The sequence below is a fragment of the Balaenoptera acutorostrata genome, chromosome 7 (assembly GCF_949987535.1).
Source record: "Balaenoptera acutorostrata chromosome 7, mBalAcu1.1, whole genome shotgun sequence".
NCBI lineage: Eukaryota > Metazoa > Chordata > Mammalia > Artiodactyla > Balaenopteridae > Balaenoptera > Balaenoptera acutorostrata.
Window position 1 is genome coordinate 14,598,570 of NC_080070.1, and position 21,325 is coordinate 14,619,894.

The 21,325-nt window shown below is 38.5% G+C and overlaps 1 protein-coding gene across 2 annotated transcripts in view; it reads left to right on the forward strand.

Moving 5' to 3' along the window:
* The window catches only part of KDM7A (lysine demethylase 7A), an 84,206-nt gene extending 63,484 nt beyond the window's left edge, over window positions 1–20,722 (forward strand). For both annotated transcript variants that reach the window (XM_057550181.1, XM_057550182.1), the window contains 9 exons: window positions 5,146–5,355; window positions 6,891–7,015; window positions 7,229–7,383; window positions 8,650–8,747; window positions 9,235–9,383; window positions 9,552–9,760; window positions 11,079–11,164; window positions 13,783–14,056; window positions 14,715–20,722. In XM_057550181.1, coding sequence (XP_057406164.1) covers window positions 5,146–5,355; window positions 6,891–7,015; window positions 7,229–7,383; window positions 8,650–8,747; window positions 9,235–9,383; window positions 9,552–9,760; window positions 11,079–11,164; window positions 13,783–14,056; window positions 14,715–14,809 — 1,401 coding nt within the window. In that variant the 3' untranslated portion in view covers window positions 14,810–20,722. The remainder of the gene's footprint in view (window positions 1–5,145; window positions 5,356–6,890; window positions 7,016–7,228; window positions 7,384–8,649; window positions 8,748–9,234; window positions 9,384–9,551; window positions 9,761–11,078; window positions 11,165–13,782; window positions 14,057–14,714) is intronic.
* Window positions 20,723–21,325: the final 603 nt, after the last annotated feature.

Here is a 21,325-nt window from a genome sequence, read left to right on the forward strand (position 1 = left end):
GTTTTTTTGTTGTTTTGGGGTTTTTTTGTTTGTTTGTTTGTTTAATTGGAGGGTAGGGAGTACAGAAGGAAGCAAAATGGCAGTAGAAAAATGTACAAAGAAAGATATAAACAGGTATTTCACCGAAGAAGAGATAGAAATGGCCAATCCAATAAAAATATGAAAAATAGTCTCAATATGTGAAAAAGTATTCAAGTACATTTTGCCGCATAATTTATGATTTCAAATGATCATTTACCAAATTGGCAAAGATAAAATTCTTTATTTTTGTGCTGCTGGTAGGACGTGTAAATAGTTCATGCTTTCTAACTGGCATATCCCTTGACTTAGCATTATTTTAATAAAGTAAATAGGAGGAATCCAATTAAACTTTCTACATGACCATACCTGTTCACCACTATCACCTCTTGGAACCAAAATGATAGTAAAAGAATAAAAAGCAATATCCCCTGAAGACAAAGAGAATAATAGAGATGAAGACTCCAACAAAATTTTGGAAGCTGGAAAGCAAATGTTCAAGTGGTAACTGACTTAACAGACCAGAGAGAGCTGAAACCTGTGTGGGCAATGGGAGAAGACCAGAGCAGATCTTATTTGTACAGTAAAACCTTCAAAAAGTTTAGCAATCAGGGAAACTAGGACCCTCAGAATATGAGAGTGGAGGTGGGGTTGAAAACAGGATTGATTAAAGGTCTATTTAAGAAATAAATTGACCTCCAGATCCCTGCCTTAACACGTGCAAGAAACTAGAGATTTAATTTTTTTAGAGGTTGAACTTGAGACTGGACTTTGGCCACTGAACCCAGCTGAGGGAGATGGGTACCGTACTGAAAACAAGAGGATTAAGTGACAATCTACATAGTGAATGATTCTTCTTCCATGTGGCTCTCCCAAACACTGGCAGTCTGGCCTGTACCTCCCAGGCCAAAAAGAAGATCCACTGATGTTGACAATTTGAAACCTTCAGATGGAACAACCCAGATTCCTGTAGTGAAACCCATCAGTTGGTAAAGCCCCACTCACACAGAGCTCCCAATTAGCTTTTTCCTTTTTACATACAGTGAAATGCACAGATCATGAAAGTACAATTTGAGTTTTGACAAAAGAATATACCTGTGTAACCCTTACTCCAGTTGAGCTAAAAATCATCTGCATCACCCCAGAAGGTCATTTCTTGCCCCCTTCTATTCAGTCTTTGACTATCATAGCTACCACTCTTCTGACCTCTCCTGCTATATCATAGATTAATTTTGCCTATTTTTGAATTTCAGATAAAGGCAGTCATACAGCGTATAGTGTTTTTGTGTCTGGCTTCTTTAAACATAAGGCTTTTGAGATTCATTCACGTTGCATGTGTCAGTAGTTCTTTTTCATTGCTGAGTAGTATTCGGTTAAATGAATATACCACAGTTTGTTTTCCATTCTTCTGTTGATGAATATTTGGGTTATATGCACATTTGGCCATTATGAATAAAACTGTTATAAGCAACCTTGTGTGTCTTGTGGTAGATATATGTTTTCGTTTTTCTTGGATAAATACCTGGGAGTAGAGTTGTTAAGTCATAGGGTAAATGAATTTTTAACTTTATGAGAATCTGCCAAACAGTTTTCCAAAGTGGTTGTACCATTTTACACTCTCACCAGTAATGTATAGGAGTTGTAGTTGTTCCATATCCTTGCCAGTAAGTATTTGGTGTTTTCAGTCTTTTTAATTTTTGCTATTGCAGAGAATATGAAATGTTGTTTCATTGTGGTGTTAGTTTACATTTTCCTGAAGACTGATGATGTTGAACACATTTTTGTGTGCATGGCTGTCTGTATATCTTCCCTTATGAAGTATCTGTTTGAAGTTTTTGCCCATTTAAAAAATTATGTTGTTTTTAGTATTGATTTGTAGGAGTTTATTATGTATCCTGGACACAAGTTCTTTGTCCTTTGGCATGCATTCATTCATGTATGTATGGATGATATATATTATATATGAGATATATACATATATATAATAGTAAATATTTACCCACAGCCTATGGCTTATCTTTTCATTGTCTTCATGGTGTTTTTTGATGTTTTTTTTTAACTTTTTTTCCCTTGAGATATACTTCGTATGAAAAATGGTGTCTTTTTATGAGCAGAAATTTTTAATTTTGAAGAAGTCCAATTTATAAAATCTTTTTCTTTTATAAATAGTACCTTTTTGTGTGTCCTAAGAAATCTTTGCTCACCCAAGGTCTTGAAGATACTTTCTTTTTTTTCTAGAAGCTTTTACATTTAGGTAAATGGCAAATCTTGAAATTTTATACATAGCATAAGGTAAATTAAGGCATTATTTTTTCCCATATTTTTATCTAGTTTTCTTAGCACCATTTCTTGAAACAAGTTAGCTTTTTAATGCTTCCCTTTGAAAATGCATAGAAAGCCAAGAAAATTTTTTAAGACAAAGACCAAAAATAAAAGATAAAAAGGGGAAAAAAAAGTATTCAGAGGAAACAATCAATAAGCAAGTAAGTCTTCAGCCCAAAACCCAAACATAACTGATTCCCTGAAGAGAGAAAAGAGTAAATAGTACTGCCATGAAAAAAGAACAGGAAGCTTTAACAAAGGAACATTCAAAGAAAAAAGAAAAGGAGCTCTTGGAAATTAGAAATAAAATTGAAACAAAATTTAGTAGAATGGTTGGAAGATAAAGTTGGAAAAATCTCTCCTAAAGTTAAAAAAAAAAAAAAAAAGACAAATAGGACAGAAAAATTAGGTCGTTTTACACAATCACTGTCAAAATAATATGAGTTCCAGAAAGAGATAACAGAGAAAACAAGATTATCAGAAGAATAATCAAAGAAAATGTTTTAGAATTCAAGGACACACCTTCCCAAATTGAGACCTCTACAGCATGCCTGGTACAGTGAGTGAAAAAAGACCTATTCAAAGGCACACTTGGTCACATTTTAGAATACATGTAATGAAGTATATCCTAAAAAGCATCAAAGAAGGAAGTATGGGTCATATACAAAGAACTGGGAATGAGAATAATATCAGATTTCTCAACAATAACATTACAGACTAGAAGGCAATAAAGCAAACTCTTTAACCTTCTGGGATAGGAGGGATGCCAGCCTACAGGTCTGCGTTCAGCCAAGCTGTAAGTCAAATACGATGGTAAAGATGTCAGAGAGGCAAGGTCTCAAACACTTTACCTCCACGTTCCCTTTCTCAGGAAACTCTTAGAGGATGTGCTGGGAGGGAGTAAACCGAAAAAGGAGCAGCCCTGGAATTCATTCTTCCAACAAATACTGAGTACCTACTATGTGCTGTGTCCCATCAGGAATGGGCATAGAGCAGTGAACAAAACAAAGGCCCTGCCCCCGTGGAGCTTAGTAGGAAGAGGCTGGCCGTAAATATTTTAATGTCTCAGGAGTAAAGGAGTGCTCTGAAGAAAATAAAGGAGCGGAAAAGGGTAGGGAGTGACAGCCAGAGATGGGGGTGGGGCGGGGGTTGCAGCTTTATGTGGTAGAATGGGAGCAGGTCGGGAATGGCCTTTGGTATCACGTGCAGGCCCAGAGTGCAGCTAGTCCAGGATGGACCAGGAGAATGAAAGGCCCCATATCAGCTGTTGATCTGAAATTCACATTTAACTCGGCATCTTGTGCTTTATCAGGCCTTCCTGTCTAGGAGGTCTGTCTCCAAAGAAAAATATAAAGATTGATAAATTACTTAATGTGTTTGAATGTTTGCATTCTTCTAGTGGGAATTTGGGGATCAATTAGTGATAAATACATAGGAAACAAAACAGATGGAGATGAGGCAATTATAAACTCAAGGGAAAGTCAAAGGATGTAAAAGAAAGTAGAGGTAATAATAGTATGTTACGTGGCACTGGGTCGTAAATAATTTTCATTGAGTCCAATTTAAATACTGAATACTGAAGGAAGAGAAAGTGTGTGTGCCTTTAGGAGAGGTGTGCAAAGATTAAGACTTTATCTTGCATAGTAGGGATTCAATAATGTCTGAAGCTGAAAAACCAAGAAATAACAGTTTAAACATGTTCTTTCGACATTTGGAGGCAAATAACTGAAACAACAACAACAACAAAAAAAAAAACAGCTACAAGAGTTGGAAGTGCGGGGTATATACGCCAAAGAATTGAAAGCAGGGTGCACACACATGTTCATAGCAGCATTATTCACAGCATCGAAAACGTGGAAGCAACCCGGATGTCCATCGCAGATGAATGGATGAACAAAATGTGGTATATACATACAATGGACTATTATTCAGCATTAAAAAAGAAGGAAATTCTGACACATGCTACAACATGGATGAACCTTGAAGTTACTGTGTTAAGTGAAATAAGCCAGTCACAAAGGGAGAAATCTTGTATGATCCCATTCACGTGTAGTTCCTAGAGTAGTCAGATTCATAAGAGAAAGTAGAATGGTGGTTGCCTGGGGCTGGGGCTAAGGAGGAGCGGGGAGTTATTGTTTAAGAGTTTGAGAGGATTAAAAAGTTCTGGAGATGGATAGTGGTGAGGTTAGACAACAATGTGAAATGTACTTAATGCCACTGAACTGTGGCATTTTACACTTAAAAATGGTAAATTACGTATACGTTACCACATGTATTATGTGGTACAAAATTCTGTGTATGTTACTACAATGTTTAAAAACTTGCAAGTTGTTACCTCTGGAGAAAACGAATCAGATGGGGACGAGTAGACTGCACTTTTCATGATATGCTTATAGAGTTTTAATTTTTAAAGCTACATAGATGTGTGACTTTGGTTTAAAAAGCATTTATTGATTTATGCAATTATGTATGTGAAAGAATTTCATCATAGGGAAGAACTGGAAGCAGCCTAAATAACTGCCATTAAATATCAGGTCAATAAATTATGCCATATCTCTACAGTAGAATACGACACAGCCTTTAAAATGATATTGAAAATCAAGGAAATATGTTCACAGTATATTACGTGGGGGAGAGAAGGGGAAAAGATCTCAGCAAAGCTGTTCAAGTTTTATAATTTGGTGTTTTCTGTTTATATGATTAAACTGAACGTTTTTTGTTTTCTAAAATATTTTTATGGCTGATGATTTAGTCAGGTATATCTGTGGGCTTGTCATAAAAATACCCTGGATTTCATTCTTAAAGGAGGAAAACGGCAAACCAGTTAAATCTCAGGGAATTCCTACTGTATGTCCAGTTTCACGGTCCTCAAATGAAGCAGCTTCCCCACACCATTCCCGGCGAAGGATGCGGAAACTTCGAGATCATAACGTCCGAACTCCTTCTAACCTAGACATCCTGGAGCTGCACACGAGGGAGGTGCTCAGAAGACTGGAGATGTGTCCCTGGGAAGAGGCAAGCTTCCGTTCCATGGTCACACGAGAGACTTGGTCGTTTCTGAAAGGCCTTCAGAAGGACTGTAGAAAGAGAACAGTCCGGCCGTTCTTGTTGTCTGATCTTTGCTTAGTGCCGTAGGGGTCAGCAGCACTTCTGCTCGTGACAGGGACATGCTTCAGTGTAGAAGTAGGACGAACAGATCTCATCTGTTTGCCGACACGTTCACTGAGTGCTTACCAAGTGCCGCATGCTCTTCTAGGCTCTGGAGAAGATACCAGAGTGAGCATAACCTAAGCCCCTGCCCTGCTGTAGCTTCCATCCTAGCTCAAGTTGGAAGGATCGAAGTCAGAGACAGATATTAAAATAATATAATTTCAGATAACAAATGTTATGAAGAAAGAGAGCAGTAGAGCCAGAGAATAAAGGGGCTCGGGTGGCTGGCTGCTTTAGCTAAGGTGGTCAGAGAGCCTCTCAGGTGGGTGCATTTGAATGCCACTTACATAGCAGAAGAAGTCAGATGGATACACAGGCTTGAGGAAGAGTATTGCAGGCAGAGGGAAGAGCAAGTGCAGAAGGCCTTTTCCTGGCCCAGCAGCAGCAGCATGGATGACTGTTAGGCTGGGGGTCTGTTAAACCCATGACTACAGTTTGAGAAGTGATGGCCTAATGGACAAAGGGAAGAAGCAGTGGGGCAGTAATGAGCTCAATGTAGGGCCTTTGTAAAACGTGCTAATGACATGTGGTGAGATCCATATCATCCATGATTTTACATCTTAAGTAGAAGATAATTTAAAATGAATAAGATAGCAGTATCTCTTAATTAACATATTTAAAGAAGCTATATAGAAATGAAAACTTCCTTAAATATTTTAAATTTTATATAATTATATTTATACCATTTTAAGCTTTTGTTGTTCTAAACCGCCTTAAACCCATAGCCATCTAGGAGAAGATTTAGCTCATTATAAAAGGTTCTATTTATTATTAAAGAAAAATATTACCATAAAAAGGAAATATTCTTTATGTATTGAAAACCAGCTACTGTTGTGCCTTTATGTCACCCGGTGGCCTTTGTTCCTGGTGACAGCAGGGTGATGACCTGTAAATTGCTGGGAGTGTCTGGTGGGAAGACTAGAGATTAGGTCAAAGATAGGGTGACTGGAAAGGACCCAGCAGCTAGCACTTCTGCGGGGAGAAACAAGGCAAAGAGAATTCAGATACATGAAGGCAGTACTTCTCCAGCTTTTCAGTTTTTCAGCTTTCTACAAGAGTGAAATGTCTGAATTCACTTGATAGAGATTTTATATTCTGCGTTATAGAATGTGTTTTATAGTTACTGGCCCTACAGAAAGGTGAACCAGATTCATGCTTTGGTTTTAGGAACCATTTAGTTTTCTTGCCACACCACTACAAATGCCTCGAGGCCGCCCAGCACTCTTCAGCATGCAGGGCTTGGGTGCGGGGGGAGGTGGTGGGTGGTATACAGTTCTTTACTTGTCAAGCCGGCATATTTGAGGGCGGAGGTTAAGTAAGCTCTGTTTTTATACTTTAAGGACATTTTGAGCTCTAAACTGAATGGAAAATTCAACAAACATCTCCAGCCATCTTCCACGGTACCTGAATGGAGAGCGAAAGATAACGATCTCCGATTACTGCTGACAAATGGAAGGATAATTAAGTATGTGAAGTAGATCAAAGTATCCAACAGATTAGTTTTCAGTGGATTCCCTCTGTTCATTTAATCCCTGGTCCAGACCATTACACAACTGCCTGAAATATGGGGAAAGTGTCTTAGTTCTCTATTTTCTCTGTAAATTAAGGAGGGTTTACTACCGTTTGGCTACATGGTTGCACTGTTTTCTGACTCGATTGTTTTTCCCACTGTATACAGGGATGAGAGACAACCCTTTGCAGATCAGAGCCTTTATACAGCAGACAGTGAAAATGAAGAGGATAAGAGAAGGACAAAAAAGGCAAAAGTGAAGATGGAAGAGAGCTCAGGAATAGAAGGGGTGGAGAATGAAGTGTCTCAGAAACCACTTAACAGTATGTTTGTTTTAATGGTCATTTTAAAGGTCTGCTCGTTACCAATGTGCTAATAATATGTAAAGTAACTTACTAATTTTAAAGTGCTTAAATCAGTAGTAGGATTACAATTTCTGTGTCCCTGATACTCTTTTGAGAAGTCTGGGGCATTTCTGAGTCGTCTCTCCATCAGGGAAATGCCAGATGTGACCACCAAGTGAGGGGTGGCGCCCAGGGAAGGTGGTATTAGTGACGAGGATGTCGCCGGCCAGTGACACCCTCATCGAGTGACAGTTTTTACAAGAGTCACATGAAGCTCATGCATCTCATGGGCCTCTACTCCAAATAATAAAATAATAAAGTTGCAAGTTTAATCCTATTTTTGAGATAATCTTAGCTAACATACATATGGTTTTCAGAATTAGGAGACATATATAACTGGCTGATCTGAAGCTCTTAGTAACCCATGTACTGTTTTATTTGATTGCCTGTTGACAAGAAGGCCTCTACTTGGTTATTAATTGGTCATCGTCAGTGTGATGGATAGTGACTCCTCCTCCTCCTCGAGGTCTTTCTTCTTTGAATGAAGTCTTCATTTTCTCAACACTTTTCAGGGCCTCCATATACCCTTCTATCTTAAAAAGGAGTTAAATATTTTAGTACTTGATAAGTAAATGTTCCAGATGATTAACATTTTTTAATCCATGTTGAATACCTCAGTCCTGCTAATTCTGGGTAAGTTTGGTATTGCTGTAGTTGCTGACTCTGCCTTTGTTCTCGAGTCTGGGGAGAGGCAGCTAATCAATGGAATTCATCCCACAGTTGTTGAGGAGTGCTACCGGCAAGAGAGAGGCAGGGCTGGAGCCTGGTTCAAGCTTGTTGGATTCACTGTCTACTTGAATGTGTCTTAGGCTTAGGAGAGTTTTTTTTGTTTTGTTTTCTGTTGAGAGAAATAACGCACAGCGGAAAGTGAAAAGCATCTTGCAGCTAATTTTAGTGTTAGAGGTTTTTTTCTGGAAAGAAATATAAAATAGTCAACCCATCCATATAAGGATTATATCACCATATTCAACAAATACCCCAGATGTTTTAAGAATACACGTTAATCTGTATCTTGGTCAATTAGGAGATGGTCCATGGGGGAAGAATGAAATGAAGACAGTGAAAGCAGCGAGAAAAGGACAGAGCAGGAGCGGTTGAGACATCTCACAAAGCTGGACAGGCTTTGGATGGCACTTTATTCAAATTCTAATGACTCTATTTTTCTCTCATCATTTTCCTTCTCAGGGTTTTTAACAAGTGTGAAATCAGAACTCAGGAATCGATCATCAGAATATTCTGATATTTCTGATTCAGAAGACTCTGGACCTGATTGCACCGCACTGGTATGCCTGGAACCCTTAACTTAAAGTTATGTGACAAAAAGATGAACACCCACTTTCCTTTACCTAGGAGGAAAGTGAATGACAGCTTTCCCAAAGCCTGTGTCTCTGACCTTTGTGGCACAGGGCCTTCTCTGCAGTGGTAATTATACACACACGTCCCATCATGTGACTACATCTGATCGACATAGCTTTTGTCTGATTTTGGAAAGGGTGGAGGGAGATACTGTTCTCACGTTTCTCGTATTTCTCATAGGTTATATTTCATTTTGCCTTAAAGAAAACCTGTACTATGTGTTTGTTTCTTTTTTTACTAAGGAATTATGTTACTGTAGTTATTAGAGATTTTCACTTTTTCATATGAAATACAGAAATAATTACAAGATAATTAAGATTCTCACTTTCCCTAAACAGATAAAGTGTTTCTGGTTAGTTTGTACAGACCTGTTCAGATTTCTTACATAGATTTGCCTCCATTTAATTATCTCAGAAAAATAATTTTACCACTGAAGAGTCTGAAAGTTCAGGTGATGAAAAGAAACAAGAAATTACATCAAACTTTAAGGAAGAATCTAATGTGATGAGGAGCTTCCTTCAAAAGAGCCAGAAGCCATCTAGAAGCGAAATTCCAGTTAAAAGGTAGGCATGCTGATAATGGTAGTCTTATTATATATCGTGATATAAATGATAGGAAAACGTTTGTTGCTTTGTTTTGTTTGGGGTTTTGTTTTGTTTTGTTTTAAATTTTACCAAAAATTTTATTAGAATTAAAAAGGTTCTTGTCTTTTTCGCTGATCCGCCCTTTAGGGAGTGTCCTACCTCGACGAGCACAGAGGAAGAAGCTATTCAGGGCATGCTGTCTATGGCAGGGTTGCACTATTCCACGTGTTTACAGAGGCAGATACAAAGCACAGACTGCGGTGGTGAAAGACACTCTCTCCAGGATCCCAGCAGCTGCCACAGCAGTAACCATGAGGTTAGGCAGTTGTATCGCTGTGATAAGCCAGTGGAAAGTGGTAAGAAACATAAACTATAAGTCTCTGAAAAATAACATATAACCCCCACCTTAATAGCCCTGTCATCCTAGTTGAGGTTAGAGATTATGAATAAGAACTGTTTATTGCACATCTTTAGTTGGAAATGGTGTTAAGCATATTGGCAAAAGAATACATAATGTTGACAAATGTAAGATGCAAGTATAAGAACTCAAAATGTAAATTAATGGATTAAGAGTTGTGTTCACTGGCTGTCACAAGACAGTATTGTTTCCCTTTTATAAGTCGGTCAGAGTGGAGGGAATGTTTTGGTGTCTTAATTGATGTGCTAAGTTTGAACAATCAACTCTTTTTCCTTTTGTGGAAGCAAGTTTTGAACTGTTTCTGCTTGAGGATATTCTCTCTTACTTGAAAAGGAAGTATTAGGAAAGAGAGAAGACTTGGTGGCATTATCAGTGATGCCACACAGTGTTTTCTTCTGTCTGCCTTTAGTGAAAAATTTTATTTCCCTAAAAATCTGAGGAGGATTGGGGAGAAGATGGTACCACATTAAAACTGAAGTCTGTTGTAGACATTGTGTTCATTCCCACCCAGCTGCGTTAACTAAGTACCAGGAGCTTGACACTGATTTCACTTAATTCTCGAAACAACATTTTGGGTGTATGTAATGTAGCTTTAACAGGTAAAGGAAAAAAGACTTAGTGGACTTCACTTGCCCATTCTTACATAGCTGTTCAGAGGTTGGAATTTGAACCCAGGACTAGACCGTTTGATCTCAAAATCTTTGCTTATTGTATAAGAGGAAACTGAGGTTTAAAGAGGTTAAGTAACTTGCCTTAAGATGCATTGGTAATGGAAGAACTTAAATTCAAATCTAGGTTTGACTGTCTTTCCACTATACCATTCTGTCTGCCTGTAATCTCTTTGTCCCTTGAAAAGAAAGCTTCTATGGAAATGCTGCCAAATTCAGGCAAACATATGCCTTTATTCTATATGGGAAAATATATTACTTTTAGAGAAAGTATATTGCACTTGGTTTTACATCTACAGCAGATGGCCATAGAATTTGATCTAGGTCCTCCAGCATCTGGCACAAAATCCTGCCATAGAAAGACAGTCATTGGGAGAATTGAAAGAATTAACATGTTAGATTGAGAGCTGGTGACTGTTGTTTTTGAGAGGGAAAGGAGTGTGGTGAAAGTATATGAATAAAGAGTTAGTATATTCATCTTAAAATAAAATGTCAATATAGATTTACTTTCAATTTTAAGTAGCAGGCTAACTTTGTTCTTTATGATCCAGTTTGTGCGAAGATCATTTAATTAAAACTTCTCTTTAGGGTATCATGTCAAGACTGAAGATCAAGACTTGAGGAGTTCTTCCTGGATTAAACAATTTGATACAACTTCCAGATTTAATCGTCAGGTATATTCAAGGTTTGAAACGTTAAAATAGATTGTCATTGGCGCTCTGTTTTTGCTTTCTTTTTTTAAGCTGCAACCAGTAATCAACCACTAGACCTGGAAAGCTTAAAAATTGCCATTAAACGCACATTTGAACAGCTATCCATTTTTAGGGATTCTGATATAATGGCTGATGAAAGGCTTATGGATAGAATGTGATCTGGAAAAGAACAGTTTATTTAAGAAAACAGTTAAAAGCTCCTGGCTGCCAACACCTTTAGGTTATGTCTGGCTAGAATGAAAGATGAAAGGAAATAAAAAGTACCACGAGGATCCTTTTAGTCTCTGACGTTGTTTGTCAGATTTTTTTTTTTAATGTTATTTTATTTATTTTTGGCTGCATCGGGTCTTAGTTGCGGCGCACGGGATCTTTGTTGAGGCGCGCAGCTTCTCTCTATTTATGGCGTGTGGGTTTTCTCTCTCTAGTTGTGGCGCGCAGGCTCCAGGGCGCGTGGGCTCTGCAGTTGTGGCACGCAGGCTTAGTTGCCCCGCGGCCTGTGGGATCTTAGTGCCCTGACCAGGGATTGAACCCACGTCCCCTGAATTGTAAGGCGGGTTCTTTACCACTGGACCACCAGGGAAGTCCCTGTCGGATATTTTTAGATACTAAATTTCTTTGAGAATTTGATGACAGTTACGGATTCTCTTTGCAGAAAAATGTCCATCATAAATATGACTTGTGCTTACATTTTCTCATGGTTTGTGCCCACCCTCACCCCAGACCATTCGTTGACTCTAGATTAAGAGCCCCTGCTCTAAGAGAAGGCACTTGATGTCTTAGGATCCTGGTGTATGAATGCTTATACCAAACAAAACAAACCCAAAATACCTTTTAAAAAAACCAAAACTTTACCAGTAGCACCATACAAGGAAAGCAGTATGACCTTTTGCTGCAGACCTTGGAAAATGACAGCCGAAGAAAGAATCAAAATTCTCATGTGGCAGAGTGGAGTCCTCAAGCCTCCCCAACCCCAAGCATTCTCTGAGTAGCAGAAATATGGGTAGTTTTTATGTTCTTTGCTTGGCTTATCTATATTTTCTAAATACTTATCAATTACAGTTATAATAAGAAAAAGAACCAAGTTATTTTTTCAAGGCAAGTACAAGTTCTTTTAATGGAAGGATATGCTCCAGGGTCAAAGGTCAGCTAAGAAATCCCTGAACTATTAAGAATTCACTTATTCGGGCTTCCCTGGTGGTGCAGTGGTTGAGAATCTGCCTGCTAATGCAGGGGACACGGGTTTGAGCCCTGGTCTGGGAAGATCCCACATGCCGCAGAGCAGCTGGGCCCGTGAGCCACAATTACTGAGCCTGCGCGTCTGGAGCCTGTGCTCCGCAACAAGAGAGGCCGCGATAGTGAGAGGCCCGCGCACCGTGATGAAGAGTGGCCCCCGCTTGCCACAACTAGAGAAAGCCCTCGCACAGAAACGAAGACCCAACACAGCCATCCATAAATAAATAAATGAATGAATAAACAAAGCCACCCATTTACTTTAAATATTAATTTATTTATTTTATTTATTTTGGTTGTGTCGGGTCTTCGTTTCTGCACGAGGGCTTTCTCCAGTTGCGGCAAGTGGGGGCCACTCTTCATCGCGGTGCGCGGGCTTCTCACTATCGCGGCCCCTCCCGTTGCGGAGCACAGGCTCCAGATGCGCAGGCTCAGTAATTGTGGCCCACCGGCCCAGCCGCTCTGCGGCACGTGGGATCCCCCCAGACCGGGGCACAAACCCGTGTCCCCTGCACTGGCAGGCAGACTCCCAACCACTGTGCCACCAGGGAAGCCCCCCATTCACTTAAAAAAAAAAAAAAAAAGAATTCACTTATTCAGTGTATTTATAGTGCCTCACTGGTTATAAAATTTATAACTCATTAGCATTATAGGATTTAGTATTAAAAGTAAGCTATTATTTAAATGTAATGGTTGTTTTTATAATTGTCTGAAAATAAAGAAGTAGGGGACAGATGATTAGCAAGATCACCTTAGAGAAGATTGAATTTCTATTGCCTGTAATCTAGCGAGGTATTAGAAAGGCATGTCAAATTGAACAGCTGTTTCTTCATGCTCAACAGTATTTGTGAGACTATTTTAAAGCAAGTCTGTGTTGAATGCTGATTTTAAAACTTACTTGACCGTTACAGAATCAGAAATTCACTTTAATACACACACACACACTTAAAACTAGTTTCATGAGACATCACATCTGCAGCATGCTCTTTTCGAGTTTATCTTTCCTTCTCTTTTTAATTCTGGTCAAGACCCTCTCTGTTTTGATTTCAAGACCCACCAGTCATCCATCTATCTATCTATCTATCCGTCTGTCTATCTATCTGTCTTTGTTTTCTTCTCGACTTAAATTATGAGGCATCTTCAAGACTTGAATCCTTCAGCACCTCTAGGTTTTGGAATGAGATGACCATCAGGAGGGGGTGGTTTTCTGTGGCTACTACATGTTAAGAAAACCCAAGTTCAGTAATTTCTTCTCTCTCTTCAATTGTTAATGCATAGAGAGGTTAAATACCTTACTTATCTTAAAGGAACCCTAAAAATTCAACCTTATTTCCTTCCTTCTTTTTTAGGATCTAAGTAGAGGCCAGAAATGCATCAGAAAGGAAGTTTCATCAGAAATCAGTCAGAAGGTACAAAGTAGGAATTCTGTGGACAGCAGTGGCTCAAGCCCTCAGAGTGGAAAGTACATGCAGAGTTCAAGCTTGATGTCAGGGGCGTGCCAGATAAGTAATGGCAGTATAAGCCCAGAAAGGCCTGTTGGTGAAACTTCCTTTTCAGTGCCCCTTCACCCCACCAAGAGACCTGCATCAAATCCACCACCTATCAGCAACCAGGCAACAAAAGGTAACTGCTACATGTGTGTATGTTAAGTACATTTGTGACTCTGTATGTTGGCGACAGCAGCAGTTTAGATAGACATCGTCTGTACCCTCACGTTGCTCACAGCCTGCTGCATCACAGACAGCACAGCAACAGCAGCGTGCACAGGTTACTATGGGGACAGAGAAGAAGGATACCTCGGTCAACCCTGAGGAGTAGGAGGGGCTTTCTGGAGGGGGAGGTAGATCCTGGAGAGGCTGATAGTGGGTTAGCCATGCTGAGGTGGAGGAAGGGACAGGGTAGACAGCACCGAAGGCAGAGGAGACAGTGTGACCCACAGGACAAAGGGGAGAAACAGCACGGGGTTATGTATGAAACTGCCATCACTTTCGTTGCTGAAGCACAGTTTGAGGCAGGATCGGGTAAGAGCTCGTGCTGAAGAGAAAGGCAGGGATCAGAGCGTGGGAGGGTCTCCTAAGTCTTACGAAGGAGGTTGGCCCTTACCTCTCACGTGATGAGGCGGAGGAGTTTTAAGCAGTGGAATTCCAGAAGTGTGACCCTGCCCATTCAGAACACCGAAAAGCCTTTGCCTACCATGTCGCCCTCGTTTAAGTCTTCCAGGTGCTGTCACCTATGATTTTCATTGTTATTTATGCTGTTGTTGGTGTTCTGTATATTATAGGTAAACGTCCAAAAAAAGGAATGGCAACAGCCAAACAACGTCTTGGGAAGATCCTTAAATTGAACAGAAATGGCCACGCACGTTTCTTTGTGTGATGGAGCTGCAGTTGTGGTCGCTCTTCCTTTCGGAGACCGGTCTCGGGGTACGGGAGCCTGGAGCTTCCGCGCGCCCCCGCTGAAGCAGTTTGCATGTACCGTAGGGAACACTGCCTGAAGAACAAAATGAACCTGATGCTGCATTTTCACTGTGCCACACCCACTCAGCAATAACCATTTTGGACCTGGTGGGGAGAGGAAGAAGGAGGGTAGAACCTTAAAAAGAGACCTTGAACTGGAAAGGGTCTCTTGTCAGGGCTTGAATTTCATTTTGTTGTTGGTAGTGTTTTGATTTATTTTCAGTGGTAGGGTAATGAATTATCAATAATTTATTTAACAGATTTTTTTTTTTTAAAGTTAACAGCTTTTAAATTCTTTCTTTTTTAAAGCTATTTATTTGGAAGATTTCTGGAGAAATATCTCACTAATTTAGATTTAAGAATGTGAAGGTTTTTAAATTATTTTTGATAGTGTGTGTGTTACATGTGGGGAAGAGCCACGGTAACAGTAACTAGTCTGGACTCTTAAATTTGCTATTCAGGTTAAAGTCTTAAACAGGGATTTGATGCATTAATTATTTTAAATTAAGATGTATATGAAAATCATTTTATTTTATATAATTCATGTGTTTTTTATAAGCTATTAGCTTCGCTTTTGCTAACATCCAAGGTGCATACTGTTATCCAGGTCGATTACCTATATCCCACCTTCCCTCTGCACTCCTCATCATTTCGTAACGACACAAGACTCTTCTCTTTGCAGGGAAACACTTTCATAGCCAATGTGTAAGAACTACATAGAAGACCCCACATGTCTCATTTCATTTGACATTGCAATTTTCTTCTAAATAGAAAAATAGGCTTCTTGCATTTTCATTTTTTGCTGATGATATCTGGGTCCCAAAGAGTACAGCTTTAATATCTTTTTCCTACTTGTGGGAAAAGTATTATAAGTTTGGTTAAATTGTCATGTTTGTAGTTTTTCAAATACATTTGTAACTACAGAGGGCCTTCTTCATACTACTGGTGTTGGAGGGCAGGACCAACACCTGCCACAGAGGTTATATTTTATGACGCTTTTATTCTGTATACCTAATTTGTTGGAAAATATGAAATATGGTTTGACTTAGAATATTCAAATCTGCATAATAAGCCGTAATATAATAAGACTATACTATATTAAGTTGTATAGAAGCAAGCATGTTGGAGTAGATGATTTGGGGGTGTGTGTGTGTGTGTGTTTAGTTTTTTATTTCTTAACCTTCTAAAGAATTAAGATATGGATTTGGAGTAAAATGGGTGCTTTTTGCAGTTTCTTCCATCTGTCCTAACTTAACCAGTGCATAGTGAGGTTAAGTATCTGGTTGAGCTTTAAGGAATCATTTCTCTCCTTTGTGCACAATTTTTACTAAGTGCCAGTTTTCAGTTGCTTGCAATAGCTTATATTTTCCTTTTCCGCCCCCCATGACATAAAAACAAGTGATTTCTGGGGGGTGGGGGGGTGTGGGGCGGTGGAGATATTCCCAGTTCTGACAATAGAGCATTTTACAAGTTCCTACAAAGAAAATATAGGCAAATTGCATAAAATTTATTTTTATGGAGAAGAAATACGGCCATATTATGGGTTTGTCTTTTTTTTTTTTTTTTTACTCAGCAAGGTAGCAGGACTTTCCTTTCTGTATTAAGTATCACTTGAAGAGCTAAGAAAAAAAAAAGTCTATACCGTTATCTTTCATGGTCACATTCAAACGTGTATTTTCAAAGAGAAATATTTCTTCCTCTGCCTCCGTTCCAATGTTTCGTGGAATATATATGAAATATCTTACAGATGAGCCTTTTTGGTCCAAGTGACTGGACCACTGTCTGGGTCTTATCTGGGTGTCAGGAAGAAGAATTTTTATGGGAGTACTAAATGTCTATAATAGGCCTACTTAAACTCTGTACGCTATGCCAAAACTAGGTAGAGATAGGTACAGTCAGTCATTAGTTGGTCATCAGAGCTCAAGATGTCAAAAATGTGGGTCTGCCTGTTTTTCCCGCCTTCCCCGCACAATATATTACTGTGATGTTTTGGTTTTCTGTAGACACCATTTTAGTGTTAAAATACACATGTTTTGGTGTTAGTTTAAGCAATGAGAATTATAATTTCTTTTTCCAGCTACATTATGATTTGGGTTCTTTTGTTGCCTTTACATTTTTCACAGCTCTAAGTATTTTTAATTACCTTTTTTTTTCTTAGCTATAAAAATGAAAATAAATAATTTATTTTTATGAATTAAAATTATAGCCAGTATCTGCCCTGTGTACTTAGGCTGGTAAATACTAATTTTAAGTAGCCAGTATGTTGAACTTTTAAGTGAAGGAACTGTGGATTCATTTTTGGCAGTGTTAGCCCATTAACTGGCTAAGTTCAAAAAACTTTCAGTAACATGAAATAACCACTAAAACAGAATACATGTAATTTTTTTGTGTATTGGTAAAAATCCAGCCACTGATCCAGTGACTTCCTTGTCAAACCTCTTATAAGATCACTGGCTGTGATACATCCCTTTATCTTGTGGAAATGACAGAACTTTGAAGTAACTCGGCATCTGGAGTCGACTGCAATAGACAGCCTTTCGTCTTTCCCTCAGTCTCATTTATTATGTGTTGTACAAACCCTGCAACCTAGGAAGACAGCAATGGTGGCATTTAGCTAGTTATAAGCAAATACAAATTATGTCAAACACTTATGATTTAACATATGCAATTTTAAGTGTAGTAGTAGGTAATCATTTTCCTGTATTGATTCAAATAAGTGACTTCGGTTAACCTGGGATCCACTGTACTGTAATTCATAATGTCACATAATATTATGCTCTCCAGTATTGATTAATGGTGTAAACTATACAAAGCTGGCAGTTTATAATAGTTCAATACCTAGAAATACTTTGAACTTCATAAGTATCAGTTAATTTTTAAAGCATACAGAATTGAAAATTCTGACCGAAACCATCTTATAAACTCAGAAAACAAGCCCATCTTTATCACTACTTAGCACTGAATACTGCTTTATTTTTATTTTTTTGCTCTATTTTCTAATAATCCTAATTATTGCCTTTTTAATGAACTCTACTGTATTTATTCATATGAGATCAGCAGGTATTCATCAGACATCTACTGTGTGCCCAGCACTACTTAGTACTGTGGGGGGCATATAAAGTTGAAGCTGTATTGTTTGCTCTTGAAGGTATCTTCTCCAGGAAATAAGCAGTATTATTTTCACTTCTAAGCAAACTTAAGCAAGAGGGCCCATTCGTAAAACAAAATAAAACAAAACTCTATTAGTTTTAACAGAGATACACTATACAACTGTAGAGGTAGAAGTAAAAAAAATTTTTATATTTTCAAAATTTAAACATTTCGAAAGTTAATAATTTAATGTTCGTAATCATAGGGGCATGTTATAGCATGAAAGGGAGCAGAAGACCTCCGTGTTTGTCCAGGTGCTGCCCTTCATGTTTCAGCTGTGTGACCTTGAAGAAGTCACTTATTCTGAGTCTTAGTTTTCTCATTTGTAAATTTGGATCAAAATGCAGTTAAGAAAAACACAGAAAAGCATTCCTTAATCTATTAACACTTCATATTTGCAGAGGATTTATCATTATTTAAGTTACAACTGACAACAAATGCACATTTATATGCATTTTAAAATGAAAACTGCTATTAACTCATAAAATTTGCTTCATATCAAATATATGCCCAGAGCTTGCTACCTAAAAAATCTGAAGAATCTCTAACAAGATGCTGAATTAAAGTCCGAATCAGTGCATGAAGTGAAAGAAAAAGGAATGAGATGCTTTATGGATAAGAGTGAGAACGTTTATCCTCAAGTAATCATTAAGATGATTTAAAGTAATTAAAAGATAATTTTAGGTTTTTCTCAAAGAGTACTGCTTCATAGATTCTGCGTACTCTTCAGGGCACTAGCATAAGGTAAAATAAGTCATGGAATTAAAATGATTTAACAACTATCCATGGTACTAGGGTGGGAAAATAAGGTGGTAGATAGATGGGGATCAGCAAAGACAGCTCCGAGTTGGCCAACAATGGCTCGTTGGGTAGAGAGAGAAACAAACCACTGTAGTGTAGGAAGGGAGACTCGACTGGACAGCTTCAGAAGAAAAGATTCTGCTTTTTTCAAGAAATGCTCTTTATAGTGATGAGTCAGCTCCCCAGAGAGCTGATGAATAATTGTACGGCCCGGTATACTACTGCCAGAAGTAGCTATTGCAGTATATAAGCATCTTATGATTTCATATTAAGAGACGAGGGCTTTATTTAAATTTGAAATTTTTTCAAAAGTTCATTTTTCTCGTTAATTATTAAGCTAATTGCTTCCTCCAAAAAGAGAAGTTAAAGATCACCAGTCATTTTCAGATGCCCTAGACCTTCATCTAAAGCAGTTTTGAGAAGGTTGAACATCAGATCTTTAGCTTAAGAAGAGAGACAAATGAAACCCAGCGAGGGCAGTGACTCGCCTGGGGTCACAGTGGATCCCAAACCTCTGGTACTTTGCTTCCTACAGCAGCCCCTGTTCTGTGACACTGTGAGCCCTCTGCTTGTCCTGTGGCGGGTGATGTTGATAGACTTTCTAGAAGCCAGGTGGAAAGAAAGGGGAAGAAGTCACACACTCGCTACATTGCTGTTGAACGTAATGTAATTTTAATAATGGAGCCTTACTAAAAGCCCTTCCCTTATTTTTGATTTTTTTTTCAGTGAACGTCATGCCGTAAGTCAAATATTTGCTATCTCTTACATAAAAAATTTTTTAAGTTAAGGACGTTAAGAAGCAAATGCCTGTTTTCAAAGCAATTTGCTTATTGTGACTGTGGTTTTATTCTGCTATGGTGGGTTTTTTTTTCCCCTTTAATGGGTATGGGAAAATAATGCTCATTAACCTGCATCCTGCCCCTTAGAGTCTCCCTCTCACCCTTCCCGTCCTTCCTAGTGTCCTGAAGCTTTGTCTTAACAAGCGCAACATGAAATTTTCTTTGTTAAAGCCTTTTTGAAACTGTATTCAGTGATTCTTCCAACAAGTTTATCTGCTCTGCACTATTTCACTAATAAACCCTGGCTACCACGTAGCCCCTGACCTCCAAGTAGTTTACCTATGCAAGACCTGTCACATCCTGAATTCACTTTTCTTTATTTCAGAAAGCACCCCTAAATGGAACTTAATCAAAGATAAACCTTGTCTCCACCCAGTTTTATTTTGGCCATTTCCTATTCAAAATGTCAGCTATTTTCCCCCAAGATTTTTCACCAAAACAATGATCATAAGTGCTGGAATATATACTATTTTGCAGGAATAAAATAACCCAGAAATACTCATATTTCTTTGGTGAATTTTGGTTGGTAACTGTTAGCAGGAGGTGTAATATATAATGAGGAGTTGATTCCTTGCCTAGAATCATTTCTTCCCTCTAAGATTCATAGGATTCACCTTTTATTTTTACAAAGCATACATATAACTTCCACATTATAGTCAGGGACCTGAGGTGTAACTTGCTAAGTGAACCCCAAGGTTATTTTATCTTGCAAAAGAAACCTAAACCAAACTAAGGGCCTTACATTTATGGTTAGACTGAATCAAAAGCTATAACCTCAGTTTTTCTGAAAACAGCTTCTGACTGCAAAGCAAGTCGTGCAGTTGTTAGGTATGAAATAGCACTGATCAGGAAATGCACATGCGTCTTGGCAGACTGCATTTCCTTCCGAAAAGACTTTTCTACTTTTAATATAAATTAAGCCATAACAGTTTCATGCTGTGGAAAGAGGGTGAAAAGGTTCATTTTAAGAGATTATATAATATGAACTTTCACATTTACTGTGAAATGTCGAACTTTGCCAGTGCTTCAGCAGGTTTGTTTGATTTTTGGGGGGGTGGGGGGAGGGTAAAGGGTGGTGACAGGGAGGGGGGTAGTATTGGTTTTAGGGGGTTTAAATCTGTGAAATTTGAAAAGGGACAGTTGTTGGCTATGGTATTTACTAGTTTTGTAGTAATGTTTTGCTAGCCTGACTGACTTTCCTGAGCTGATTTTCATGCCCGTGGTCCCAGGTGACTGTTAGCCTTTCTCGTTCGGGGTGTCTGCAGAGTAGTGTCTTGTTGTGTGGCTAGGTGGTCAGTGTGTGTGCACATGTGTGTCCTTTGAATAGAGAAGCACACTGTGACGACAGAGTGAGGTGTGGCTGGGAAGTGGGATGCTGAAGCTTTAAGAGCATTTTTTTTCGATTCATAACAGTATTTCCCATCTTTTGCCTGCAGGCAGGGAAAGTGTACAGTATTTATTTTGTTTCTGTTTTAAATTTGTAAGTTTTTAAGTAGCTTACATTGGTTATTATAGGGGAGGACAAGTGACTTGTTTAAAGTTGTATTTGGTATTCCTACTTTCCAATTTCTGTACCTTAAAATATTGAAATTAAAATTGGTATTAATTCTGTTTTGATTTTTTTTTTTAGCACTCGGTGTATTTTT